This window comes from Meriones unguiculatus, chromosome 10 (genome assembly GCF_030254825.1).
Source record: "Meriones unguiculatus strain TT.TT164.6M chromosome 10, Bangor_MerUng_6.1, whole genome shotgun sequence".
Taxonomy (NCBI): domain Eukaryota; kingdom Metazoa; phylum Chordata; class Mammalia; order Rodentia; family Muridae; genus Meriones; species Meriones unguiculatus.
Window position 1 is genome coordinate 91,633,304 of NC_083358.1, and position 24,406 is coordinate 91,657,709.

General features: G+C 35.6%; 1 protein-coding gene across 3 annotated transcripts in view; it reads right to left on the minus strand.

Moving 5' to 3' along the window:
- Col11a1 (collagen type XI alpha 1 chain) overlaps window positions 1-24,406 on the minus strand; it is a 214,391-nt gene that overhangs the window by 123,093 nt on the left and 66,892 nt on the right. Inside the window, exons 6-21 of one of the 3 annotated variants that reach the window (XM_060392850.1) lie at window positions 22,879-22,995; window positions 22,498-22,650; window positions 22,217-22,309; window positions 20,249-20,503; window positions 19,599-19,661; window positions 17,631-17,672; window positions 16,865-16,927; window positions 15,266-15,340; window positions 14,166-14,249; window positions 13,123-13,179; window positions 7,591-7,644; window positions 3,362-3,415; window positions 3,195-3,248; window positions 2,977-3,030; window positions 1,832-1,885; window positions 1,671-1,715 (exon numbers count right to left, since the gene is read on the minus strand). In XM_060392850.1, coding sequence (XP_060248833.1) covers window positions 1,671-1,715; window positions 1,832-1,885; window positions 2,977-3,030; window positions 3,195-3,248; window positions 3,362-3,415; window positions 7,591-7,644; window positions 13,123-13,179; window positions 14,166-14,249; window positions 15,266-15,340; window positions 16,865-16,927; window positions 17,631-17,672; window positions 19,599-19,661; window positions 20,249-20,503; window positions 22,217-22,309; window positions 22,498-22,650; window positions 22,879-22,995 — 1,317 coding nt within the window. The remainder of the gene's footprint in view (window positions 1-1,670; window positions 1,716-1,831; window positions 1,886-2,976; window positions 3,031-3,194; window positions 3,249-3,361; window positions 3,416-7,590; window positions 7,645-13,122; window positions 13,180-14,165; window positions 14,250-15,265; window positions 15,341-16,864; window positions 16,928-17,630; window positions 17,673-19,598; window positions 19,662-20,248; window positions 20,504-22,216; window positions 22,310-22,497; window positions 22,651-22,878; window positions 22,996-24,406) is intronic. The other 2 variants (XM_060392851.1, XM_060392852.1) reach the window with 2 other exon arrangements.

Genomic DNA, 24,406 nt, shown 5'->3' on the forward strand with positions numbered 1-24,406 from the left:
TCTGCCCTACAGACTATTAAAGCAGATGCTGAGCCTGATGGGCAACTGTTGGGCAGAGTGAAGGCAATTTTATGTAAGAACTGGGAAATAGTAAGAGCTGGAGAGGACAGGGTCTCCACAAGGAGAGCAACAAAACCAGAAAATTTGAACACAGGGAACTTCCCAGAGACTCATACTCCAACCAAGGATTATTCATAGAGATAACCCAGAACCCCTGCACAGATGTAGCCCAGGGCAGTTCAGAGTCCAATTGGGTTACATAGTAATGGGAAGAGGGACTGCCTCTGACATAATCTGATTGGCCTGCTCTTTGATCACCTCCCCCTGGGGGGGGGGGAGCAGCCTTACCAGGCCATAATAGAGGACAGTGCAGCCACTTTTGATGTGAACTGATAGACTAAGATCAGAAAGGAGAGGAGAACCTCCCCTATCAGTGGACTTGGGGAGTGGCATGCATGCAGAGGGAGGAGGGAGGGGAGGAGGGAGGGGCTTATGGGGGAATGCAGAATGAATAAAGTGTAATTGATAAAAATTAAAAAAAAATGATTGTTGTTAAAAAATAAAATAAAATAAATGATTGCTGTTGAGGTTGGAGAGATTGCAAAAAAAAGGCCTCTTTTGCTGAAAAAAATTAAAATAATATGTAGATTCAAAATACATATTCATCCTATCTCAATACATTGAAAAAAGTTTAAATCACCATTTTATGCAATATAAATAGTAAATGTTTATACAGGCACATAAGGCAATATAGATAACAGTGTTAACTGCAGAAACTTTCTTAGACTCAATTAACAGATGCATCCCTTGTAATATTTTTAAAAAAATAAAATAGCCTAATGCTCTTAATAAGAAAAATGTGTTATTTTCTAATTTTAATGCCACACTCAATTTTGTTATTATATTGACACAGGTTGAAAAACCAGAGATTCCTAAATTCTCATTCATTTTCCTTTAAGATAAACTAATCTTGGGCGAGCATTCATTTAAGAACAAACAGCTGGGTATCTATCTATGCAGTTTATAGAATAATTTTCTAGATAGAAGGGTCCTAAATTATCAACATTTATACTCAAATTATTTTTCTGTCTCCTTCTCCTCCATGCTCTTTCCCATCGTTAGGAAAGTCAACATAATAATTTCCTCTATTTTTTTTTTTTTACCTTAATTGACCTGGCAGGTTAAATAAATGCTGAAGTTAGGCTTTTTAAGTCTTTTTTTTTCTTTTTCTTTTTTTTTCCCCTAAGATGGCTTTTAATAATCTCCTCCGCTGAGCCTCCTTTGTACCAACATTTACTGGAGAAAAGTCTTATAATCTTTACGTCTAGTATATAACTTAGTATCTTGCTTCTGATAACAAAGTTAATTTACATAAAGAAAAAAATTAATTCTGGAGTTACCGGTAATATTAGAAAATAAAAAATCTTCAACAAGGACCTATATAATAATATTTTTACCTGAAAGATGTTACATTCCACGTTTCTTTTTCTCAAGTCACAAAGATGTTTCTTTACAACAAAAGAGCAGGCGTATACACTCCACTTTTTCATATGGACTTGGCTAATTTGTGTACAGTGTAATGTTTACTGAGTTTAGCATTGCCTAAATAAGTAATACAAGCCACTATTCCTCATAAAAGATATTTAAAAATAAAGAAAATAATTGCTTACAGCTTCACCTGGAAGACCCCTGGGCCCGATCTCTCCATCTTCTCCCTATCATTGACAAAAGGGGAGAAGGTACTCTTAAAGAGGTATACATTCATAAAGATTTGGGGGTTTTTGATGTTTTAATTGTAAACACATCTAAATGAAGTAAAATCTTAACATACCCTCTTTCCGTCATCACCCGGAAGGCCAGGAAGACCCTGAGGACCTCTTTCCCCCTACAGAACAAACATAAACAGGATGAATATAGGAAGCAAGGTGATTGTTTACAGGTAAATAAGATGGCCAATGCAACCAGGTAAACTAGGACACTTGTCCTGGAAAATTTATGATGCCTTTACTTTTCTTAGAGTAGTTTCCAGGGAAGTAAAAGCTTAAACTCTAACTAGCTTTATGAATCATTATGCTAGAAAAATTTCCCCACAGTAGTTAATAAAAATGATTGAAAGAAAATAATGTAAAATATTTTCAGTTATTACGATGTGACTCATTCAGAAAATTATTTTGTTTACTGATTGTCTTAAAGAATGGGTACACTTTGATGGCAAAACATTTTTTCCTGGATAATTCATATTAAATCAGCACAACTCACAAAGGCTTAAAAATATTTTGTATTTCTTTCACAAAACAAAATTTTATGTGCATTCTGGTATGTATTAGGCATACTTATTTTGTTAGATGACTGTAAGATTGAATTTTCCTTTTCATTCTCCAATGTACCTAATAACAGGCTTATGTTTTTACTCATTCTGGTGAAGAAACACACAAAAACCGAATACTTACTGTTTTTAAAACTGTCTCCTAATTTTCCACTGACAAATGACTAATGGTTGTTAATAGTCAGCGCATTAGTTTCTTTAGCCTTGCAATTAATGAGTTCTGGCACTGAACTGCGCATCACAAAGAAACAATATGTTGCCAGGATGTCTGCAGGTGTCCTTATCCGAGCTGTTTGCACATGCAAGATGGAAAAACTGTGGCAATGCTCAAAATAAAATTCATTTAAATTCTCCAACTGTTCTAGTAATTTCATCTTTATCACATCTGGGAGTATAAAGATTCTGCCTCAATTTGTTTGCCATAAGGAATATTCGAATGTCTATAAATATTTAGGAAAAAAAATATACTAGTTCCTCTTACAAAGTTGTACCCACATTTCCTCAATATCCAATAGATATAAAATTTTACCAAAGGAAGTAAACAATGTTAATGTTAATTTTCTTTTCTGGTTTCCAACAGTATATTAAAACTATCTTACGTCCTAAAATTCCTCCTACATCTTGGACAAAATATGGTAGGGGTATCTTACCCTATGACCTTTGTCTCCCGGCAGACCTGGAAGTCCATCAAACCCTCGATCTCCCTGTAAAATTGCGATCATATCACCATCATATTTTCATTCTGGAGCGGGACTATAATTTCAATGTAAAGTTCACTGCATTTCAAGTGTAAATCTATATCAAAATACGATATTGTCAAGGATAAAGCAACATACACAATCTGAATAGGAAGTTATAAAGTTCTGACCTTAGGCCCAGTTTCTCCTGGCATCCCTCTTCCTCCATCAGCACCTGGACGGCCCTGAAAATGCCAAAGGCAAGGTTAAAGGGAGTCTCCTTACAATAAACACAAAAGGAAAAACTCACTGACGATTGGAATAACACACCAAAACACCCTAGGAAAAATAGCCATACCCTCTTTCCAGGTTTTCCGGTAGGACCAGGAGGACCTTGGATACCTCGAGGACCCTATGAAAAATATATGAATCAATGTGGAAATCTTAATCAATAGCATCAAAAAAGATGGTTTTAGAAACAAATCTCCCCCTATTCTTTCATAATTGAACACAAGAAGATTATTTCAGCATAAAAATTCTGACAAAGCAGAAGTCAGAAAAGTAATTTTCTTAAGTGGCTTTTCATATAAAAGACTGCATTTCATAATGTTTTAAGTGGATGTGAATACATTCAAACAAAAGAAATATCGTGATATACTTTTAAGCCTTTATGATTAGTTACACATTCATTTCTCAGAAAGATAATTTCCACATATCTGTCATTGAGAGCCGTCAACACTATTATTATGTTCTCAAGCACTTTCCCCTCTCTTTTAATTGTTTAAATAACTTTTCCTAGATGATTCATCTCCTTATCTACTGATTACATTAGATTTAATCACCTTTGAAGCAAGGTGAAATCTCGTATAACATCATGACTTGTTAAAGTTTTCAACTAAGTTTGTTTACTTGAAACAGATCTACTTGAATTCCCTCTACAATGCAGCACAAGGCCTGGTGCAGCGTTGTTCTTCATCCATCCACAAAGTCATGGAGGATCATTTTCTAACAACACAATGCTCTCGCAAACTGAGGTTAAGAATGAGACTGTCTAATAATTGCAAGTTAAAGAGCAAAGCTTAATTTTTTTTTTATTTTTAGAAAGGAAGTCTATTATGAATCTATCCAAAAGGGAAGAGAAAAATGTCAGCACAAGAAATGTCGCTGGGCTTTTTTTTTTCCTTAATAAACTAATTTTTTATTAATTTATTTTTTATTAATGACAATTTACTCACTTTGTATCCCAGCTGTAGCCCCCTTCTTTATTCCCTCCCAAATCCACCCTCCCTCTCTCTTCTCCTCCCATGCCCCTCCCCTAGTCCACAGATAAGGGACTAACCCTTGCATCTAACCCTAGCCTATCAGATCTCATCAGGAGTGGCTGCATTGTCTTCCTCTGTGGCCTAGTAAGGCTGATCACCCTCAGGGGTTGGTGATCAAAAAGCCAGTCCCTGAGTTCATGTCAGAGACAGCCCCTGTTCTTTCTTAGGAACCCACTTGGACACTGAGCTGCCATGGGCTACATCTGTGCAGGGGTTCTAGGTTATCTCCATGCATACTCCTTTTTTGGAGTATCAGTCTCAGAATAGACCCCTCTGCCCGGATATTGTTTCTCTTGCTCTCCTTGCAGATCTGTTCTGTCCAGGTCTTTCATCACCCGCTTCTTTTATAAAATTCCCTGAACTCAGCCCAAAGTTTGGCTATGAGTCTCAGCATCTGCTTCGATACCCTGCTGAGTAGAGTCTTTCAGAGTCCCTCTGTAGTAGGCTCTTGTCCTTTAACCTGTTTTCTCCCTCTTCTGATGTCCATCTGGTTTGCCTTTCTGAATGCAGATTGATCATCTTAACCCAGGGTCCTTCTTCTTGCTTAGCTTCTTTAGGTTTTAGTATGTTTATCCTATATTATATGTCCAATATCCACTTATAAGTTAGTATATACCATGTGTGTCTTTCTGCTTCTGGGAAATTAAATAATTTTATTCTATGTGTTTGTGTCTAGGAGCATATAAGTGCACCATGTGTATGAATCAGCCGGCAGACTTTAGAAGAGGACATCAGTTACTCTAAAACTGATTACAGGTGGTTGTTAACAATCATGTGGGTGCTGAGAACCAAAGAGAAGAGAGAACTTCTGATAGTAATACTCTTAACTGTTGCACCATCTATCCAGCTGTGAAATATGGATATAACTTAATGGAAAAGATACTTCTTCTTTATCACCTAATATTGGACACAGAGAATCAACAAAGATTGTATGCCCTAAAACACATAGCTTGCCTGCAGATTCATCAGTTCTGTAGATTAGCACACATGTTGTTTCACAAATTTCATTGAACAATAAACTTCCAAGATTTTTATGAAGTATATTTCAATATTTTTCTGCAATTCCCAGTGAACCAGTAGTATCTTTAATCATTTTTATAGCAATGTTGATTAAACATTTAAAGCAGGGCTACCATATCTTAAGTTGGTTAAATATTGTCATCAGTTTTCTTAGGGTTTTGTCTCAAGAAGACTTGGTGTCTACACAACAGAATGTTTATCAACAAGAAAAGAGTGCAATATTGATGATGCACTCAAATATTCTGAACCTGAAAACCTTATACTGTATCAAAAGAGCCAGTAATAGAATATCACATAAGGCATAGTTTCATTTAATTTCTTCCTGGAAAATGTACAAAATTCCATGATAAAAAATAGACCAGTACTCGCTGGTTATGTGTGGGTTAAAAAAGTTTTAAATATGAGGGGGGATAGTAATAAAAATTTTGGTGTCTTCTGGCATGACAGGACTGTTGCACTTATGACCTCTGAGTGGCTCTGGTTGACTGCACACAATCAAGCCATTCAACATTCTAGCTTGGCGGGACCATCACTCTTAATTGAGAGGTTTGTGGGAGATAGTGTTAGTTTTCACTAAAACTACACCTTTTGGTAGTCCCATACCCATGTCCCAGTAGATAGCCCCACATACACGAGTATATGGGCAGCAAAAATTGGATTTAAAATAAAAAGGGGGGGAGAATCAAAAGAAAGAGAATACCAGATTGGGCAGGGCAGAGGGTAGAGATGGGCATAGCTCATGTTAGGAGGAGGAGTTGGGAGTAACTACGATTGAAATAACTCATTTGATATTCTCAAATGAGTATCAAACAACAAAACAATATAAAAACATTATAAAATAATAATAAAAACATTATAAAATGTTTATTTTTAAATGTTTGGATTTATAAGACTATTTTTATCTTAATAATAGTTACCAAAGTATATAATGGACTCTGATTCTATTATTCCTTATCATACTTAAAGAAATATAATTGTATTTAAGTAAGTGGCATTATTAGGAAAGTCTAAAGGGAACGGACTGGTGGTTAAATATAACCAAAATGTATGCATGCATAAAAATGTCATAAAAATTCATTAGATATAATGAAAGTATGATTACAAAAACATGAAGAAGAAAAACTATGAAAGGATAAACAATTAAGAACTGTCACAGTCAGTGGGAATTCATATTTTTGCAATTTATTTACAAATGAGTCTATTTCAGAGGCCCTCTGTGGAAGGCACCCATCCTGTTACCTGTCTTCTCCTACTTCTGATGTCTATCCTGTTTGCCCTTCTGACTGAGGATTATACATCTTTCCTAGGATCCTCCTTGTTGTTTAGCTTCTTTAGGACTATAGATTTTAGTATGTTTATCCTATATTATATGGCTAATGTCCACTCTATCTAGAAGGGTTATCAAAGCAGATGCTGAGATTCAAAGCCAAACTTTGGGCAGAGTGCAGGGAATGTTATAGAAGGGAGAGATAGAAAGACTCAGAGGGTACAGGAACTCCACAAGGAAGCCAACAGAGCTAAAGAATCTGGGCCCAGGGGGCCTGAAGAGACTGATGATTCAACCAAGGACCATGCATGGAGGAGACCTAGATACCCTGCTCAGATGTAGACCATGGGCATCTCAGTCTCATGGAAGTTCCCTAGTAAGGGGAGCAGGGGCAGTCATTGGTATGACTTGGTTGCCTGCTCTTTGATCACCTCCCCTTGGTGAGGTGGCTTCAACAAGCCACAGAGAAAGAGGACAAAAACGTAAGTAAAACAATAACTAAAAATTAAAAATGAGCCTATTTTGAAATCACAATTGTTTTTCTGTCTGTTTCTACCATAAATATATATCAATAATATATATGACATTGCTATCTACTTATTATCTATACACAAAGGTCTGCCTTTAGCTTACACTACATCTGCTAAGTAATCTTCGTGAAACAATATGCTGGTTTACAGTTTGCAGAAGCATGGGTTCAATAAAGGAGAAAAAACCCTGTAACACAGATGAAAGTGCTCCTCCTGCCAAAGCATTGTGTAAGGCTATCTTTCTACTTTCAAACCTGATAGGTGCACAATTTAAATATTGCTCAATCAAGTAATGGAAAATTAGCAATCTACTCAGGATTTTTCAACTAAAACCACAATATGGGATTAAATGTAATATAAACGTATTCTTTCCTCCTAACATTTCAAGTGTTCTACTACATAAATATAGACAATACAAAAATGAAGACAGCAAATAGTCATTTCTTACCTGAGGACCTGGATCCCCACTCTCACCTTTGGCTCCAGCTGAACCAGGACCTCCCTGAAGAGAAAAGTAAAACAGACAACCAATTAATTTTAAGTCACTTAAGCTCTTTAATTCACTGCTTTCACTAAAAATAAATAAATATATTTTCTTTTTTAAACTTTTATTAATTACACTTTATTCACTTTGTATTCCCCCCATAAAGCTTTCCCTCCTCCCCTTCAAATCCTACCTTCCCTCCCCCTTCTTCAGGCATGCCCCTCTCCAAGTCCACTGATAGGGGAGGTTCCCTCTCCTTCCTTCTGATCTTAGTCTATCAGAAGGAGTGGCTGCATTGTCATCTTCTGTAGCCTGGTAAGGCTGCTCCTCCCTCAAGGGGAGGTGATCAAAGAGCAAGCCAATCAGTTTATGTCAGAGGCAGTCCCTCTTCCCATTACTTTGTAACCCACTTGGACACTGAACTGCCATGGGCTACATCTGTGCAGGGGTTCTAAATGGTGGGATCTGGAAAGGATCATCCTGAGTGAGCTGTCCCAGAAGCAGAAAGACACACACGGTATATACTCACTCATATAGACATATAATACAGGACAAACCTACTACAATCTGTACACATAAAGAAACTAATCAAGAGGGAGGACCCTGACTAAAATGCTCAATCCCCATCCTGAAAGACAAAGAGAATGGACATCAGAAGAAGAAGAAAACAGGAAACAAGTTAGGAACCTGCCACAGAGGCCTCTGAAAGACTCTGCCCTGCAGACTATCAAAGCAGACACTGAGGCTTATGTCCAACTGTTGGGCAGAGTGCATGGACTCTTATGAAAGAAGTGGGAAATAGTAAGATCTGGAGAGGACAGGAACTCCACAAGGAGAGCAACAGAACCAGAAAATTTGAACACAGGGGTCTTTCCAGAGACTCATATTCCAACCAAGTAAATATATTTTCTTAATCAGTTTGATCTTTCTAATGCAATGAGCGGTTCAAGTCCAGTGTCTAAAATGTCCTCTTTTAGGCGTATATATAAACTGTATTTCATTCACTAATCAACAGAGGCCAACTTTGAAATCACAGGGAAATTTTCGTTAAAGTTTTTACTGTAACAGACATTGCCTGGTAAACAAGGCATGAGTAACCACTGCAGTGCAAGGCACTGCTGGCAGTATATTTTCACTGAGACTGAGTTCATTCGCACAGAAAGAATTGTGAAAAATCGACTCTTTATAGATAGATAATTCTCAGGCACTTCATTTTATGCCAACAAACTGTTTTGGGACGATCTTAATTGCTTTCGTTATAATTATTGTGAAATAATGTCACCACATTTTCCCAGATGGACTTGATCATTTTTTTCTGTAACCATGAATCGTTATTGTAAATACAGTTTACAAATGTTCATATAATTTAAACAGTACAGTGATGTCTCGTAGATTAACTGTAAGGGAAAAAATTAATTGCTTTAGAAAGGAATTGTGGAATTTACTAATAAATACTATACTCATCTATACTCTCTGAATGCTTTAGAATATTAAAAATTACTATGGTTGTTATAACTTACTTCAAGTGTTCACAAGATTTCTGACTTATGTTAATCAGTATGCAGTCTATTAACCGAGTTACAACAAAATAAAACAAAGGGTAAAAATTTGATAAATCTGAAAGAAGCTTTCTAGAGCCTCCTGGTGGCTTCAAAATAAAATAACTCCTACTCTGCCTCCCAGGAAACATGAGAAGTGTTTTTAAATTATCAAATCTATAACAAGAACTTCCAAGCTTCTAAAAAGGAACTCTTTTTTTCTGCTGAATGTCTTTTCATGTTTTTCTTTATTATTATTATTTTTTACAATGAAATAAGACATTTAATAAGATAACTAAAAGCAAGTATATAAGATGAAGCGAGCATTTATTCTGTTAGTACCTATCATACCAGCTGCTAGTCTGTTGTTTTACTATGCAACACTTTTTTTTTCACTTGAAATTGACTTTATATTACTGTTGGATATGTCTTTTTTTATTTTTTAATTAAATTTTTATTTTTTATGTTAGTTACAGTTTGTTTACTTTGTATCCCAGCTGTAGCCTGCTCCCTCAATCCTTCCCAATCCCACCTCCTTCCTTCATCTTCTCCCTGCCCCTAATCCCACCCTCCCTCCCTCATCTCCTCCCTGCCCCTCTTAAGTCCATTGATAAGGGAGGTCCTCCTCCCCTTCCATCTGACCCTAGTTTATCAGGTATCTTCAGGACTGGCTGCAAACTCCTCCTCTGTGGTCTAGCAAGGCTGTTCCTCCCTTGGGATGGGGGGAGGTCAAAGAGCCAGCCATTGAGTTCCATTGAGTTCATGTCACAGACAGTCCCTCTTCCCCTTACTAGGAAAACCTACTTGGATACTGAGCTGCCATGGGCTACATCTGAGTAGGGGTTCTAGGTTATAGTTATACATGGTCCTTGGTTGAAGAAACAGTCTCATAAAAGACCCCTGTGCTCTGTTATATTTGGTCCTTGTCAAGCTCCTGTCCTCTTCAGGCCATACTAACTCCCCCTTCTTTCATATGATTCCCAGCACTCTGCTGAAGGTTTGGTTGTGAGTCTCAGCATCTGTTCTGATACACTGCTAGGTAGAGTCTTTCAGAGGCCCTCTGTGATAGGCTCCTGTCTTGTTACTTGTTTTCTCCTGCTTCCAATGTCCATCCCATTTCTTTCTTTATTATTATTATTATTATTATTATTAATTACAATTTATTCACTTTGTATACTGGCTGTAGCCCCCTCCCTTATCACTTTCCAGTCCCACTCTCCTTCTCTTTTCCCCAGCCCATGTCCCAAGTAGTCCTCTGATATGGAAAGACCTCCTCCCCTACTATCTGACCCTAGCCTATCAGGTCTCAGCAGGACTGTCTGAATACTCTTTCTCTGTGGCTTAGTAAGGGCACCTCGCCAGGGGGAATTGATCAAAGAGCAGGCAACCAAGTTCATGCCAGTGAATACTCCTGTTCCCCTTACTAAGGAAAACTCCCATGGAGACTGAGCTGCCATTGGGTTACATCTGAAACTAATTTCCTGTAAATCGTGAGGGTTCTGCATTAAATTATATTATTATGGCTGAACTGAATATAATTAGAGAGTGGTCAGTTTATTTTTCTTTTATTGGCTGTGTTACATCCTCTAATACATATGCATTAGTTGCTCAGTAGTTGTTAGTTAATTTGTTTTACATGTAATCAAAATCATCACATAATTGACAGAAAAAAAAAACAAGAACAGGAACATAGTTTCTAACTTCCTTTTTATCTCAAAATTTTATAAAATATTTCCCTATTTGCCTCAGGTGCATATACATTTGTATCACTTTGTTAAGTGACTTGATATAGGTTTTATTCCTTGTGTTTTGAAAGCAGAAAAGTAAGAATAAATAATTAACATTTGATAATTTGTCTAAAAGCATATATAGTTTAAGTTCTGTTGAATATTTTATCTGAACATTTAATACGAGAATATATATCAAACTTATATCTATAGCATACATCGTGAAATTTTAAGACTGAATTAAAAGAATTGTAAGTTTATAAAAAGCAACACTTTTTAATTTTTATTTGATTATATTGGTATATTTTTTAGTTTATTTACAATCTTTACAGTACCAGAGATTGAAGCATGCTACTTAAATTACTACTCTAACTTTGTAGTGCAACTTGAAATCATGGGCAGTGAGCCCTCTAGCCATTCTTTTATTATTCAGGACTATTCAGGACTTTTTAGGTATCCTGGGTTTGTGTGTGTGTGTGTGTGTGTGTGTGTGTGTGTGTGTGTGTTTCTATTATGTGGTTGAAAACCATTCTTTTAAGGTCTGTAAAGAATTATGTTGAGCTTTCATTAGGTATTGAATTTAATTGTAGATTCCTTTTGGAGCGATGTCCATTTTTACTTTGTCAATGCTACCAATCCATGAGCAATTTAGCTATTTCCATCTTCTGATATCTTCTTCAATTTCTTTCTTCAAAGACTTGAAGTTCTTGTCATACAAGTCTTTCACTTGCTTGGTTAGAGTTACACCAAGATATTTTAAATTATTTGAGGCTATTGTGAAGGATGTTGTTTCCTTAATTTTGTTCTCAGTTCATTTATTGCTTGTATAAAGGAAAGGCACTGATTCTGTATAGATATTTTTTATACCCATCTACTTTGCTGAAAGTGTTTATCAGCTGTAAGAGTTTTCTCTGGTGGAAATTTTAGTATCACTTATGTGTACTCTCTTATCTGCAAATAAAGATACTATGACTTCTTTCTTTCCAATTTAGGGGAAAAGAAGAAAATGAAAAAGATATTTAAATTTAAAAATTATTTTAAATGATAAATATAATAATAAAAATAAAACAAGTGGGAGGTGGGGATGGAAGAAAAACTGTGATCAAAATATTGTGTATAAAAATTAGTTTCAGTTAAATGAACTATGAAAATTACACAATTGTCAGAGTCAAATGGACTTTAGTGAGAACTCTAATATATAATTAAGTTTTAAAACTTTAATGTAAATTGCATTTTAATACTTGAATAGAATGCAAATAAATTGAAAATATGGCTTAAGTAACTGATATGAAATTTCATTATGTTTTTTATTCTCTTTCATTTGATGAGAGCTTCCCTAAAATCTTCTGATCAGAATTATTAATCCAGACAGTCCTGATGAAAACTGATAGGCTAGGGTCAGATAGTAGGGGAGGAGCACCTCTCCTATCAGTGGACATAGGAGAGGGAGAGGGAGAGAGGGTGAGACCCGGAAGAGATAAGGGAGGGGGCTACAGCTGGTATGTAAACAAATTGTAATAAATAAAAATAATAAAGAAAAAAATTAAAAATTAAACTGAAAACTCTTTTAAAATGAGTCAATACCAGTCATGCATAATAGGTTTGCTAGCCTGAGGTATGAACAGAGACTGAAAGATGGTGTGGGAAGACATTTTTTTTTTTTTTAATTTTCTTTGGACAAAGGTATTTTTATTCACTACTTTATTTCAAAGTCATTTAATAAAAATTTTACTTTTTTTATTTTATTTTATTTTATTTTATTTTTATCAGTTACATTTTATTAACTCTGTATCCCAGCCGTGTCCCGATCCCTCATTCCCTCCCAGTCCCTCCCTCCCTCCCTCCCTCATCTCCACCGTGCCCCTTTCCAAGTCCACTGATGGGGGGGACCTCCTCCCCATTCATCTGATCCTGTTTTATCAGGTATCTTCAGGACTGGCTGCAAAGCCCTCCTCTGTGGCCTAACAGGACTGCTCCTCCCTTCGGGGGTGGGGAGACCAAAGAGCCAGTCATCGAGTTCCTGTTAGAAATAGTCCCTGTTCCCCTCACTTTGGGAAACCAATTGGTTACTGAGCTACCACAGGCTACATCTGAGTGGAGGTTCTAGGTTATATCCATACATGGTCCTTGGTTGAATGTCAGTCTCAGAAAAGACCCTGTGCCCAGATATATTTGGTCCTTGTGGAGCTCCATTTTAAGTGGAAAATTTTAACATATTTTCTGTGACCTACCACAGGGCCTGGTCTTCCAGTTAGACCCATTGGGCCAGGTGGGCCTCTCAGAGCAATCTAGAAGATAAAAAACACCAAGTTCAGTGTCGCTTGCCGAGTAGGGCATTGTAATACAGGAGTCATTGGTCATGATGTCCTCATGTCGTACATAATAAACAAAGGTATAATAGATACATGCTAAGAAAAGATTAGTCAGTTGTGAAATGCATGTAACTAGATTGTCCTGTGTAATTATAAGCCACGATTCAAGGTGTTACACAGTCTTATACAGAACATTACCAAAATTTAATCAGTTAAAAAAACAATAGATTTCAGAAACAAATAGGATATCTATTTGTTTCCTACTATGAATCACAATCCAAAAAATAAAGCATTCTTTGTTTTTATTGTGCAAGCACAATCTTTGTTGAAGATATGTATTAAGGTGAACAACTAGAGGTATTATAAGTAAAATTTTTCTAGTTAGTGTTTTAGTAAAAATCATGATGATTCAAGTCAGGCAGTGCAACACAGAATTGGTCCAAAATATTTTAATGAATCTTGAACATAGAACTAAGTAATGTGTTTATTTGTTGTACACAGACATAACACAGATTAGATGCATTATTGTTAGACTCAATAACGAAAATGTGAAAGCTAGAACACACAGCACAGAAAAAAAATACTTTATTGATGCTAAGGTGGTTTAGTTACTGTTTTGAATATAAATGAGTGAAATATGATAAAATTCTCATGCTGTGTTCACTATTATTTTCATAATTTTGGGCTCACGCTTTATCAGAGAAAAATCAGGTTTTAAAAAGGTACATTTTTATCATGGTGGGATAATGTCATGGTGGGATAATGTCAGCCCTGTATGTGCTAATAGAAGGGTCTTTTATTTAATATTAAGTTAGTGAGTATCAACACTAGAAAGATAAGTATGCTTTAATAATTTTTCCATGTAAATCCCATGTGATGTTTAAAAACGCTTTTCCATGGGCCTACACACAATGATGTGACACAGAATCAGGTCATGTGAGTACTTGTTCATCTTTTCTTACCCGAGCCTGCTGAAGAATTGCTTGAGCTTGGGCTTCCTGTGCAGAGATCGTTGGTCCTTTGGAGCCATCACCCCCATAGCGGAACTAGGAAAGGACAACGTGAGTGCAAAACTGGCTTTTAGACAGACTTACGAAGTTAGGTCCTTTAATTGTTAGATTGAAAATAAAATTTTAAAAAAAATTATATTTACAGAAGTTCAAAACCATTTCATAATGAAAAGTCTCCATGTGAGTGCAGTTCTGCCTGTCTCATAAAGCAGTGCTGTGCACTACACGCTCTCACTGTCAGAGCAACTATAAATCATTTTCCAATTTCAAATTTTATTTGTAATATTCCTTTTTTTAAAAAAAAAACATCATCTCTATTTTAATGTGTGGAAATGCTACCCATTCTAACAATTCATCCATAAGAATTTCAAGTGTATTAGATTCTGTAAAAGTTCCAAATGCAGTTCTGCTCTGGTGACCAAAACCTTTGGAATCTCTGAGAACACAAAGAAAATATAAATGTCTCTCTCCTCCAGCCTGAGGTAGCTTGCTATTAATACTCTGTAAAATTCTCAAGTTCTGCCTCAATTTTTAGCTTGAAATGTCATTTGAGTCAATTTTCCACTCCACATAGGTATTTCTTTCAATTTCATTACACTAACTGATAAAAACGTTTTTCGTGGCTGTACAGAAACTAATTAATTTTACAAGAGACTCAATATTAAGACAAATAATTTTTGAGCGATGATGACACTTAAGTTCTTTAAAAAGTGTTGGTGATGGTCCACATTAAGGTAAACTAATGCGTTAGGGTATAGTAATGTGCTCAATGACCTGTTGTCAATCTACAGTTCAGGACTGTTCACATGATTAGTAAGATTACGTACATATCACTGGATGAAGAATAATCGGAAATTAAAACTGGTTTGACGTAGACGTAACATTTGCCAGAATTCTGTTCAGTAAAATGCCCTTATTTTCAAAGGCTCCTTGATTTCCTTCATTCCTAACTTTCAGAAATGTTTCTACTCAATGACTTAATGGAGCATTTTTTTAGTTACACAATGAGAAGATATAAAATGTATCTTTATAAAACGTTTTTCAAAACCTACCGGTAACATCAACATGGTTCCAGGAGGACCAGGTAAACCATCAGCCCCTGGTAAGCCAGGACGTCCTGGTGGGCCCTAGAAAAGGAAATGGAATAAAGGAGCAGTTGATACAACGTATTATAGCAGAAGATGTCTCACTGCTGAAAATGCACCTGCTCTTTCTGAATTGGTTAATCTCCATTAGGTAAATACACATAGACAGGACTGGACTTCCTTTTACTAGTTGAAAAGAACTTGAATAGTGAGTGCTTATGAATGCAAAATCTAAATATAATGCAAATTAAGTTTAAGGTTGATTTACTCTTTAAAATTGAATATCATGAGGCCTTCCTGCATATTCTGGAGGGGAATCTGTGTGAAAATTTTAGGTTCCTACAGTTGAAAACAGAATTAATTTGACAAAATTTGGTTATGTATTACTTAATAGATAATTAGGTAACATGAATTTAATGTATATATAGATATTTTAAGTGTATCTCATATCTTTGTTAAATTATTATCTACAAAATAGACACTTTAATAGTATAATCACTAAAGTTAAAATGATAAGACTAATATTAACTTTTGTCATTGCTAATTTGTCTTTGCAGGCATGCACATATGTGTAGAAATTTGCATTTTTAAAACATAAATGTACATGATTATATAGTATCAACTATATAATACACAAATGTAAATATATGTGTGATTGGGTGATACATATATATGAAATATATATATATCAGTTTACAGTAAAATGAAACTTTCCTTTACTAAGTCAAATCATATGTATTAAAAAGGATCAAATTCTAAAACTTATATAACTATATATAAAGATACAATTCAAACAGTCAACTAAAGTGATTTAATAAAAAATAATGATAAAAATGTCAAGGACTGTACAGTAAGTAAACTGTTTGCTTAAAAAACATGAGGATTTGAGTTCACATATCCAGCTCCCACACAAATGCTTGACTCTCCTGTCAGAGATGGCTTGTAACTCTTGAACTCCAGAGGAGGCAAAGGCAGGGAATCTGTAGGACAACCTGGCTAGCAAGCTCTAGGTTCAACCAGAAGCACTAGTTCAAAGTACAAAATGGAGTGATATTGCGAAATACAGCTGGCATCAACATCGGCTCTACATACTCACTGACAACACGTGTCATGCACACACAGACACACATCCCAACACATGTGAATGCGGCACAGTTACACTCACGTTTCTCAGATACACATTACATAAATAAGTAAGCAAAGATTTCAATCAGATTCGATGTCTGAAATTATGCAGATGAAGTTAGAAACAAATGGATGCCCACAGGAATGTCAAGGACAAACTCCTTGGGTTCCAATTAGAAAAACCTAGTCTACTGTAACTGTTCATGTGCATATGCGACGTGAAAACAAAAAACTGGCTTGCTAATGATGTTGCAGATAAATTCTTCATCCCCACTTAAATTTGTCTGAAAGGTTAAGTAAAATGTTGCGCAATCCTGAATTTGTAGAATTCTCATTCCCCATTCCTCCAACAGAAGCAAGGTACCATGTTAAGTTGAAAAATGGATTAAATTTAAGTCCCTGTGCTGCACAGCTGTAATATGGCATCCCTTCTTCACTTACCCTGTCACCAGGGTCACCGGGGAGCCCAGAAGGGCCTTGTAGACCTGGAGGACCCATAAGACCCTGTAGAGAAAGAAAGCATGAACAGAAGCAGCTTCCTACCTCATTAGCATTCAAGTAAAGGCATAGCTCTAAAAATCAAAGGATGCCTCGTTTGTATTTTATAAATATACCCTTGACTCCCAAACAACTGCTCTATTTAGCTTCCTGTGAAAACACAACATATAGGAAACGGTTCTGTGTCCAGCACAACTGCTCCTCTATGAGGCTGTGCTCAGGGTGGAGGCAGATGCCAAGGGAAAACAGGAAGGCGATCGTGCCAATGAAAAGTCGCTGTGGTAAAGGCTGGTCCCCATTTCTTCCTGAAGAAATGGCTATTCATAAGATCAGACCTCAAAAATGTGGTCGTAAAGTTAAACAAGAAATCATCTAGCATGTCAGCATTTTAACATTTTATTTTGCCATTACTTAAAAGCATCAATGTCGTATTTTTATATGACAAAAGTTTCATATCTCACATGGGCACACACATATGTGAACAAATATAATGTATGAAGACAGAAGAAAAATGTTCAGAATTTACTTTCAGTCCTGTCAATAGTGTTATTTTTACAGACAAATGAAAAATAGGTCAAGTCCACAAGCTTCTAAGCTTGACTGTTTTCCTCTATAAATCAAATCAGTCTGAAATATAAGCAATTCAACTATATGACAGAAATCCTATATTCAATAATTTTAAAGATCGAGGCAGAAATCATTTACATACCGCTGGTCCTGCTGGGCCAGGTGGTCCTTCAACAAGCATCCCCTACAACCAAAAACAACTATGTAACATTCAGCCTTTCCACAGACTACAAGAGTATACTATGCACTGTGATTATTTTTTAAAGCAAATTCGAAATTCATGTTATATAAACCACTTAAAATGTTTGTATGGGAAAAAGAAAAATAATTTAAGATGATAGAAGACACTCCTTGCCATTAGTGAACTTGTGAACTAAATGAAAATGAAATTACATTTTGGACAAATAACATTAGAAAGTAGAAAGAGTATGCTAAGTGCTTCCCTAGCAGTTAATTACTTTATTTCTAACCCCAAACAGAAGAAAACAAAAACAAAAAAACAGGAACTTGATAAACATTTGCTTAGGTAATGGATGGATTGATGAATGAATCAATGAAAGGAAATGTCACCTAAACAATTTAGTTTCAGAAAATTGCATTTCTTTGTGTGTATTGAAGGAATTACATGTATTCAAAGTGAACAGTTAAACAGCTTGTATTTCTTTTTTATTGATTTATTTATTTTTAATTAGTTTTTTATTTATTGTAATTTATTCACTTTGTATCCCAGTTAGTAGCCCCCTTCCTTGTCTGCTCCCAAACCCGTCCTCCCTTCCTCTCCTCCTCCCATGCCCTTCCTCCAGTCCACTGAGGGGGAGGTCCTCCTTCCCTTCCATCATCTATCAGGTCTCCTCGGGACTGGCTGCATTGTCTTCTTCTGTGGCCTGGTAAGGCTGCTCCCACCCCAACCCTCAGAAGGAGGTTATCAAAGAGCGAGGCACTGAGTTCATGTCAGAGACAGCCCCTGTTCCCCTACAGAGTCCCACTTGGACACTGAGCTGCCATGGGCTACAGCTGTCAGGGATTCTAGGTCATCTCCATGAATGGTCCTTCATTGGAGCATCAGTCTCAGAAAATAGCCCTGAGCCCAGATTTCTTTTTCATTTTTGTTCAATTTTAATTTAAAATTTTTTATATTAATTAGAGTTTATTCACTTTGTATCCCAGCTGTAGTCCCCTCCTTCATTCCCTCTCAATTCCACCCTCCCTCCTACATCTCCTCCCATACCCTTCTCCAAGTCCACTGATAGGGAGCTCCTCCCCTTCCATCTGACCTAGTCTATCATCAGGTCTCATCAGGACTGGCTGCATTGTCTTACTCTGTGGCCTGGTAAGGCTGCAAGCCCCACCAGGGAAAGGTGAAAGTGGAGCAGGGGGTGTTTTGACATGAACTCAGTGGCTGGGTCTCTGATCACAACCTACATTTCTAATGCACTGCTTTAACCAAGTTGCTAGTTAATGAAAATTGTGTTTTTGAAAATCGCTTCTAGAAAAAAAAAATATATATATATATAAACATTTAATGATACCTGAGAGTTCATAGCATTTATACAAATCACAGTTCTCTGAGTTTCTGGAGGATATTCTGGTCGTAGAGTTTCGCACAAGAATGTCATACCTACTGACCTCACTCATCACCCCTCTTTAACACTTGTGTCCATCTCTGTCTCCACAAATCTCTCAAGGGTACCTCTATTTATTTTGTTCTATTATTGTATGATGTACTTTGGGTCACATACAAATAAATATCTATATCAAATGATATTTCTAATTAATAAATATTTAAATTATAGATTGAGGAGCTAAAGTCATTATATCTCAACCAACAAACATGAAATTACAGAAAAAAAATGTAAATTCGGATTTTAAAAAGATTGACCAGAAAATTGACAGGCACTTTCAAATTTCAGAAATCTATAAGAGTGTAATTACTTTTATTTTATGCAATTTTGCTTTTCAGAAAATTCATTGTCCACTTATCTATTTGTGGTAAATTATAAACAAAAGAATGTTCATTGAAAATGTGTAGTCATACAGAATAACTTAAGGTCACGGTAATTCATAATTTAAACAATTGTGGCAATCTTTAAAACCTATTCAAAGCACTTACGGGTTCAACCACAGCAGGCTCTCCCTTCTGCCCTTTCTCTCCATATGCACCATGGCCGTTTATCTATCGAGTGAAACGTGAAAAACAGTCGAAATGATTTTCAATAGGTGAAGCAACTTTTCAGTCTTCAACGAAAAATTTATTTAAACATCTAGATACATTCAAAGCAACCTTTTAGAATGTGCTTGAAATATTAAAGATTTAAATAATACCAAATAAACAAGAAAACTTTTCTTTAAGTCTGTGATACAGAAACTTAAATGCATTCGTAGCCTCAAAATGTTCTCTAAGACATAAGAAATGTCACCAAATCAAATGCAGAAGGTAGTCTAAAATAAAAATTAGAACTAGTAGTCAGAAAATAATGACAAAATAATATAAATGTATCAATGATGAGAAATTTAAGGTACAATTCTATTTACAATACTTCTTTTTTTTTTTTTAAGTGAAGACTGCAGAATCAGCCCAAGGTGCAGCTGCTGCCACTTCCCGCTGAGAAGAACCTAAAGCGGCTCTCTATGCTTGGTGAGTGTCCACAAATGACATAAGAACTCAGCCTGCCTTTTAAACCTGAAGAAAACATCAGCATGAACACAGAAACACTCACGTCATATGACATACACAGGGGACAGAACGCACTGCCGACTTACGCTTGTTTCTGTGAAATCAGTTTCTGCCGGGACACCTGGGCCAAATTCTTCATTAGGGGAGGTCGTTGTCCTTTCTTCATATTCTTTGTATTCATAAAAATCATATTCACCTAAATCTCCATCTACCGGCAGATCAGAGTCCCTGCCGTCTATTCCTTTGTTTCCATATAGAATATCCTCGGAAATGTTCCTCTGGACATCATAATCCTCTCCAGTTAGATATTCTTCAGTAAAACCTTCTTCAACTGGATTTGGCTATTCAGTTAAGATGCAGGGAATTGGAGAACATGAAGTTTACTGTTAGCAAAGCAAGGTGAGCATCTGTTAACTACAGCTTAATGGCGTGTGATGGGAAGGGGGCTCACTACTCAAGCAAGACCAAAGCCTGGAAAAAGGCTGCTCAGTACTCCTGAAAGGAATACACTTGTACATCCACCGATAGGTACAAAGAAATATTGCTTTCAGAGCACCATTTCCCATCAACTGTAAACGTTGATGCACATGTGATCAACATGTGTACTTACTCTCACTAGACAGTTTGCTCATCCATGATGCATTACTCTATAGCATAAGATCTGAACAAGTAGAAATACAGCTAAGCATTTGCTTAGTTTTCAGATCTCATTGGATAATAGAGTAAAATGCAATTGCTACAAAGATAAGTCTTGTGATTTGATATCCAGTCATGTCAGTTAAACATTAGTACCAATATCTGAAAACTGCTCTTTGTGATGGCTATTTGGTGTCGAACACATAAGGAAGTTCCATTATAATCATGCCTTATGAATGTAATCACATTCAAATTAAATAATTTTCCTTGTCACCCTTTGAATTAACACTGAAAATTTTTCCTCAATGACATGCTGAATATAATTTCAGAGAAATACAGACTGAATAGCTAGAGTTATAGAAAATTAAATGAATAAAAATACATGGCTAAATCATTACTAAACATTACAATATTGGGTGTAAAAAAAAAAGTCCAACAATCAGAACAGTCTTAAATATAGACCACATACTTCTGCAAAGAAGTTTCATCTCACCTATGGTGGAATTATGATCTCAGTAATGAATGAATGAATTTTAATAAGAAAGTGAACATCTTGAGTTTTTCTAACTTCTCCTAAGAAAGGACTGAGAATAAGAAAAGTTAAAAGGTATTTACACCCCAAGTGTAAATAATTCTAAAGTGTAAATAATAATTCTAAATCCCATGTTTGTGTTATAGTCATAATTTATTGAGACAGATAAAGTTTCAAATAATTAAACTGCTTACTCTTACCTAATGCTCTTTGGATGATAACAATATCAATAATGGGTGCCAGATATTTAACAATATTAACTGAATTTTCCACTGATTTTTATTTCATGATCAAAACATATGAGCAATGTGAAATTTAAGAGGACCTATCTAGACCTACCTATCTTGGAACACTTTCGTGGAAAATGATCGAATGCTCAAAGTAGGATTATTTTAGCCATATTTAAACACTAACATTCTAAAGAAATTTTACATTAAATGACTATTAAAAATCTAATACCATATTTACTAAAACACTTGCTGTCTTTAAAATGTTTGGTCCCATGCAATAAAATGCTGATTGTATCAGTTGATGATACAATTATCACGTCAGAGGATTCTTCCCCTGGAAGGATCATGCCGTGAACATTTTTTTTCTTTTTTTGTAACATGTTAAAAAGCTTTGTCCAGCTGTCGGAGCAGAAAGGAAAATGATAGCAGCCAATTCAGTTTGATAAGTAAGTAATTTGCATGAATCAAAATGTCATGCAAATACTGGACTGACATCAACTGTAACTGCAGGGTGTTTTTTTGTGATGATGAACCAAGGCCTCTGCTTCTCTAAGAGTGACATCTCAAAGGATTCAATGACTGTGATGCTGCTTCAAGGAAATCCATCAAAATACATTACTCATTTTAAAAGCTACTCCTCATTCAATGCGGATTACCTCATTCGATCCTGACACGCGCCTAGGAGACTCAGTCTGGTAAGTTTCCACTGTTCCATAATTGTAGTCTTGAAAATCATCCACAATATTTGCCTGATGATAAATTCAGAAGAAAGAGGGTTAGGAAATTTGCAAAATTAACCTCAAGTGAGTGAAAAATCATGATTCGGTTGAGTTAAAGTGTTAGCCAAATTGGAATTGATCTAATTGGGTTAAGACTAAGACTCATCAGAGATCTTCCTTCTGATCTAGGACAGATCTTGATTGGTTTTTCTTGCTACCTGAACCCCTAGTTTGGCTTTGGCTGTTGCTTGATAACGTTTCTTCTTCTTGGATGGAAATTTTTCAGATTTGGGGGATGTGAACTTTTTAGATTTTTTCTTTGAGTTAGTGGCCAGTGTCCTCTTCTTCTTTGTGTAATTGGATTTCTTTTTCTGTAAAATGTCATGGAAGATGGAATGGAAAACACGTAGTGAGAAAGAAAATACAGAGCATGGATGAAAGGGAGGAAACGCAAATGTAAAAATGGTCAGCAATCCTCAAGGCGTTCTCTGTTAAATAGAATCTCATTAATTCACAGAAGCGAGTGACAGGTGCGGGGAAGGTCTGAAGGATGACAAAGATTGGGACACCACATACAACAGACAGTTTTTTAGTTTTACCTCTGTTTGTGCTACTGTTTCTTCAGTTACAGTGGGTATCTCTGTTACACTCTCAGCCTCTTTATAGTCTGTTTCCCCATACTCATAGTCATACTCGAATATATCCTCAGGTGCATACTACGTTGCAAAGGAAAAAAATATTGGGCATTTTGGTTAGTTGCAAGTAATATTATTAACAGAGTGGAAATCATCTGCTTAACCTTTACTTAAATAAAGGTTAAGAAAGATCTCACATTAAAGAGAAATATTATTCTATTATATGTAGAATCTAGTATCATCAGAATTAGCAAGCAACTTCTTTTTCTAAGAACAGAACAAGTGATTAGGACTGTGGGAAGAATAAAAGTTTGAATGACTCAAACTTTTATTTAAACCTCAGATATTAATTCAAAGGCAGGATTTATGTTTTTGGACACAGTTGTTAAATATTTGATTTCTAAAGATCTGCTGTGAAATGTCTCCCTTTGAAAGGAGTAATTTTACGGGGGCTGTTGGTAGGGGACAAACACTCAGCTAATGCACACAAACACTGGCTTCAAACACAAGAATGGGAATAAGCAAAATGAAAAAGTGCAATGTTGCAATAGGTATGATTTTTCAATAAATAAAAATAGGAAGAACAGTCTTATGAAACCATGAAAAGACTTTCACATTTATCTTGGGAAAAGATAAGAATAAAAATAACATGAAACAAACATGACTATATTTGGAAAATACTGACAAAATTTACTCTCAATTTACTCATCTCCTCTAAACCAAAATGTAAATTGGCGGGTGGTATTTAGTGACTTTCCCTCAACATGTGTGAATGCTTCTAGATGATACAGCCAAAGGCCATAATGAAATATAAACATCAAAATTCCTTTAGTTTATTATAATTGTCAAAATACCAATTTGATAAAAATTAATTTAGAGTATATAGAATTTGGTAAAATATAAAGCTGTGTATACAAAACATTAAATACCTTTTGGTAACTGTGTAAGTTAGATAAGATATTTATAACCACTAAGAAATTTTAGATATATAAGTATATATGTATAAAGAGAAGACCTACATATAGAAAGTATATATACATATATACACATATAGGGAAAGAGTTTATATATACATGATTTTACGTATATATGTTATATATACATATATATTAAATATACATACATATATATATATTTTTATACAGAGAGAGAGAGTCTCTTCTTGACAAACCTAGCCTCAAACTTGCTATACACCCAAATATGGTCTTGAACTTTGGTCTTCCTGACTCCACCATGCAAGTGCTGGGTAACAGGCATGGAACTACCATGTTGATCTTTAATGTAAATATTAAGTAATAACAATGCACCAAGGAGTGATGTTTCTGTAGCTACCATCTCTCATGTGAGAATAAGAAATATCTATCATATTATCATATGATATATCATATTATCATATAAACAAGTGCACATGGCTGGCTTGAAATAAAATATGGAAAACAAGAAATATTTGCAGGCTTATTTTATTTTTGCAAGTTTAAATGTAAACAAATTA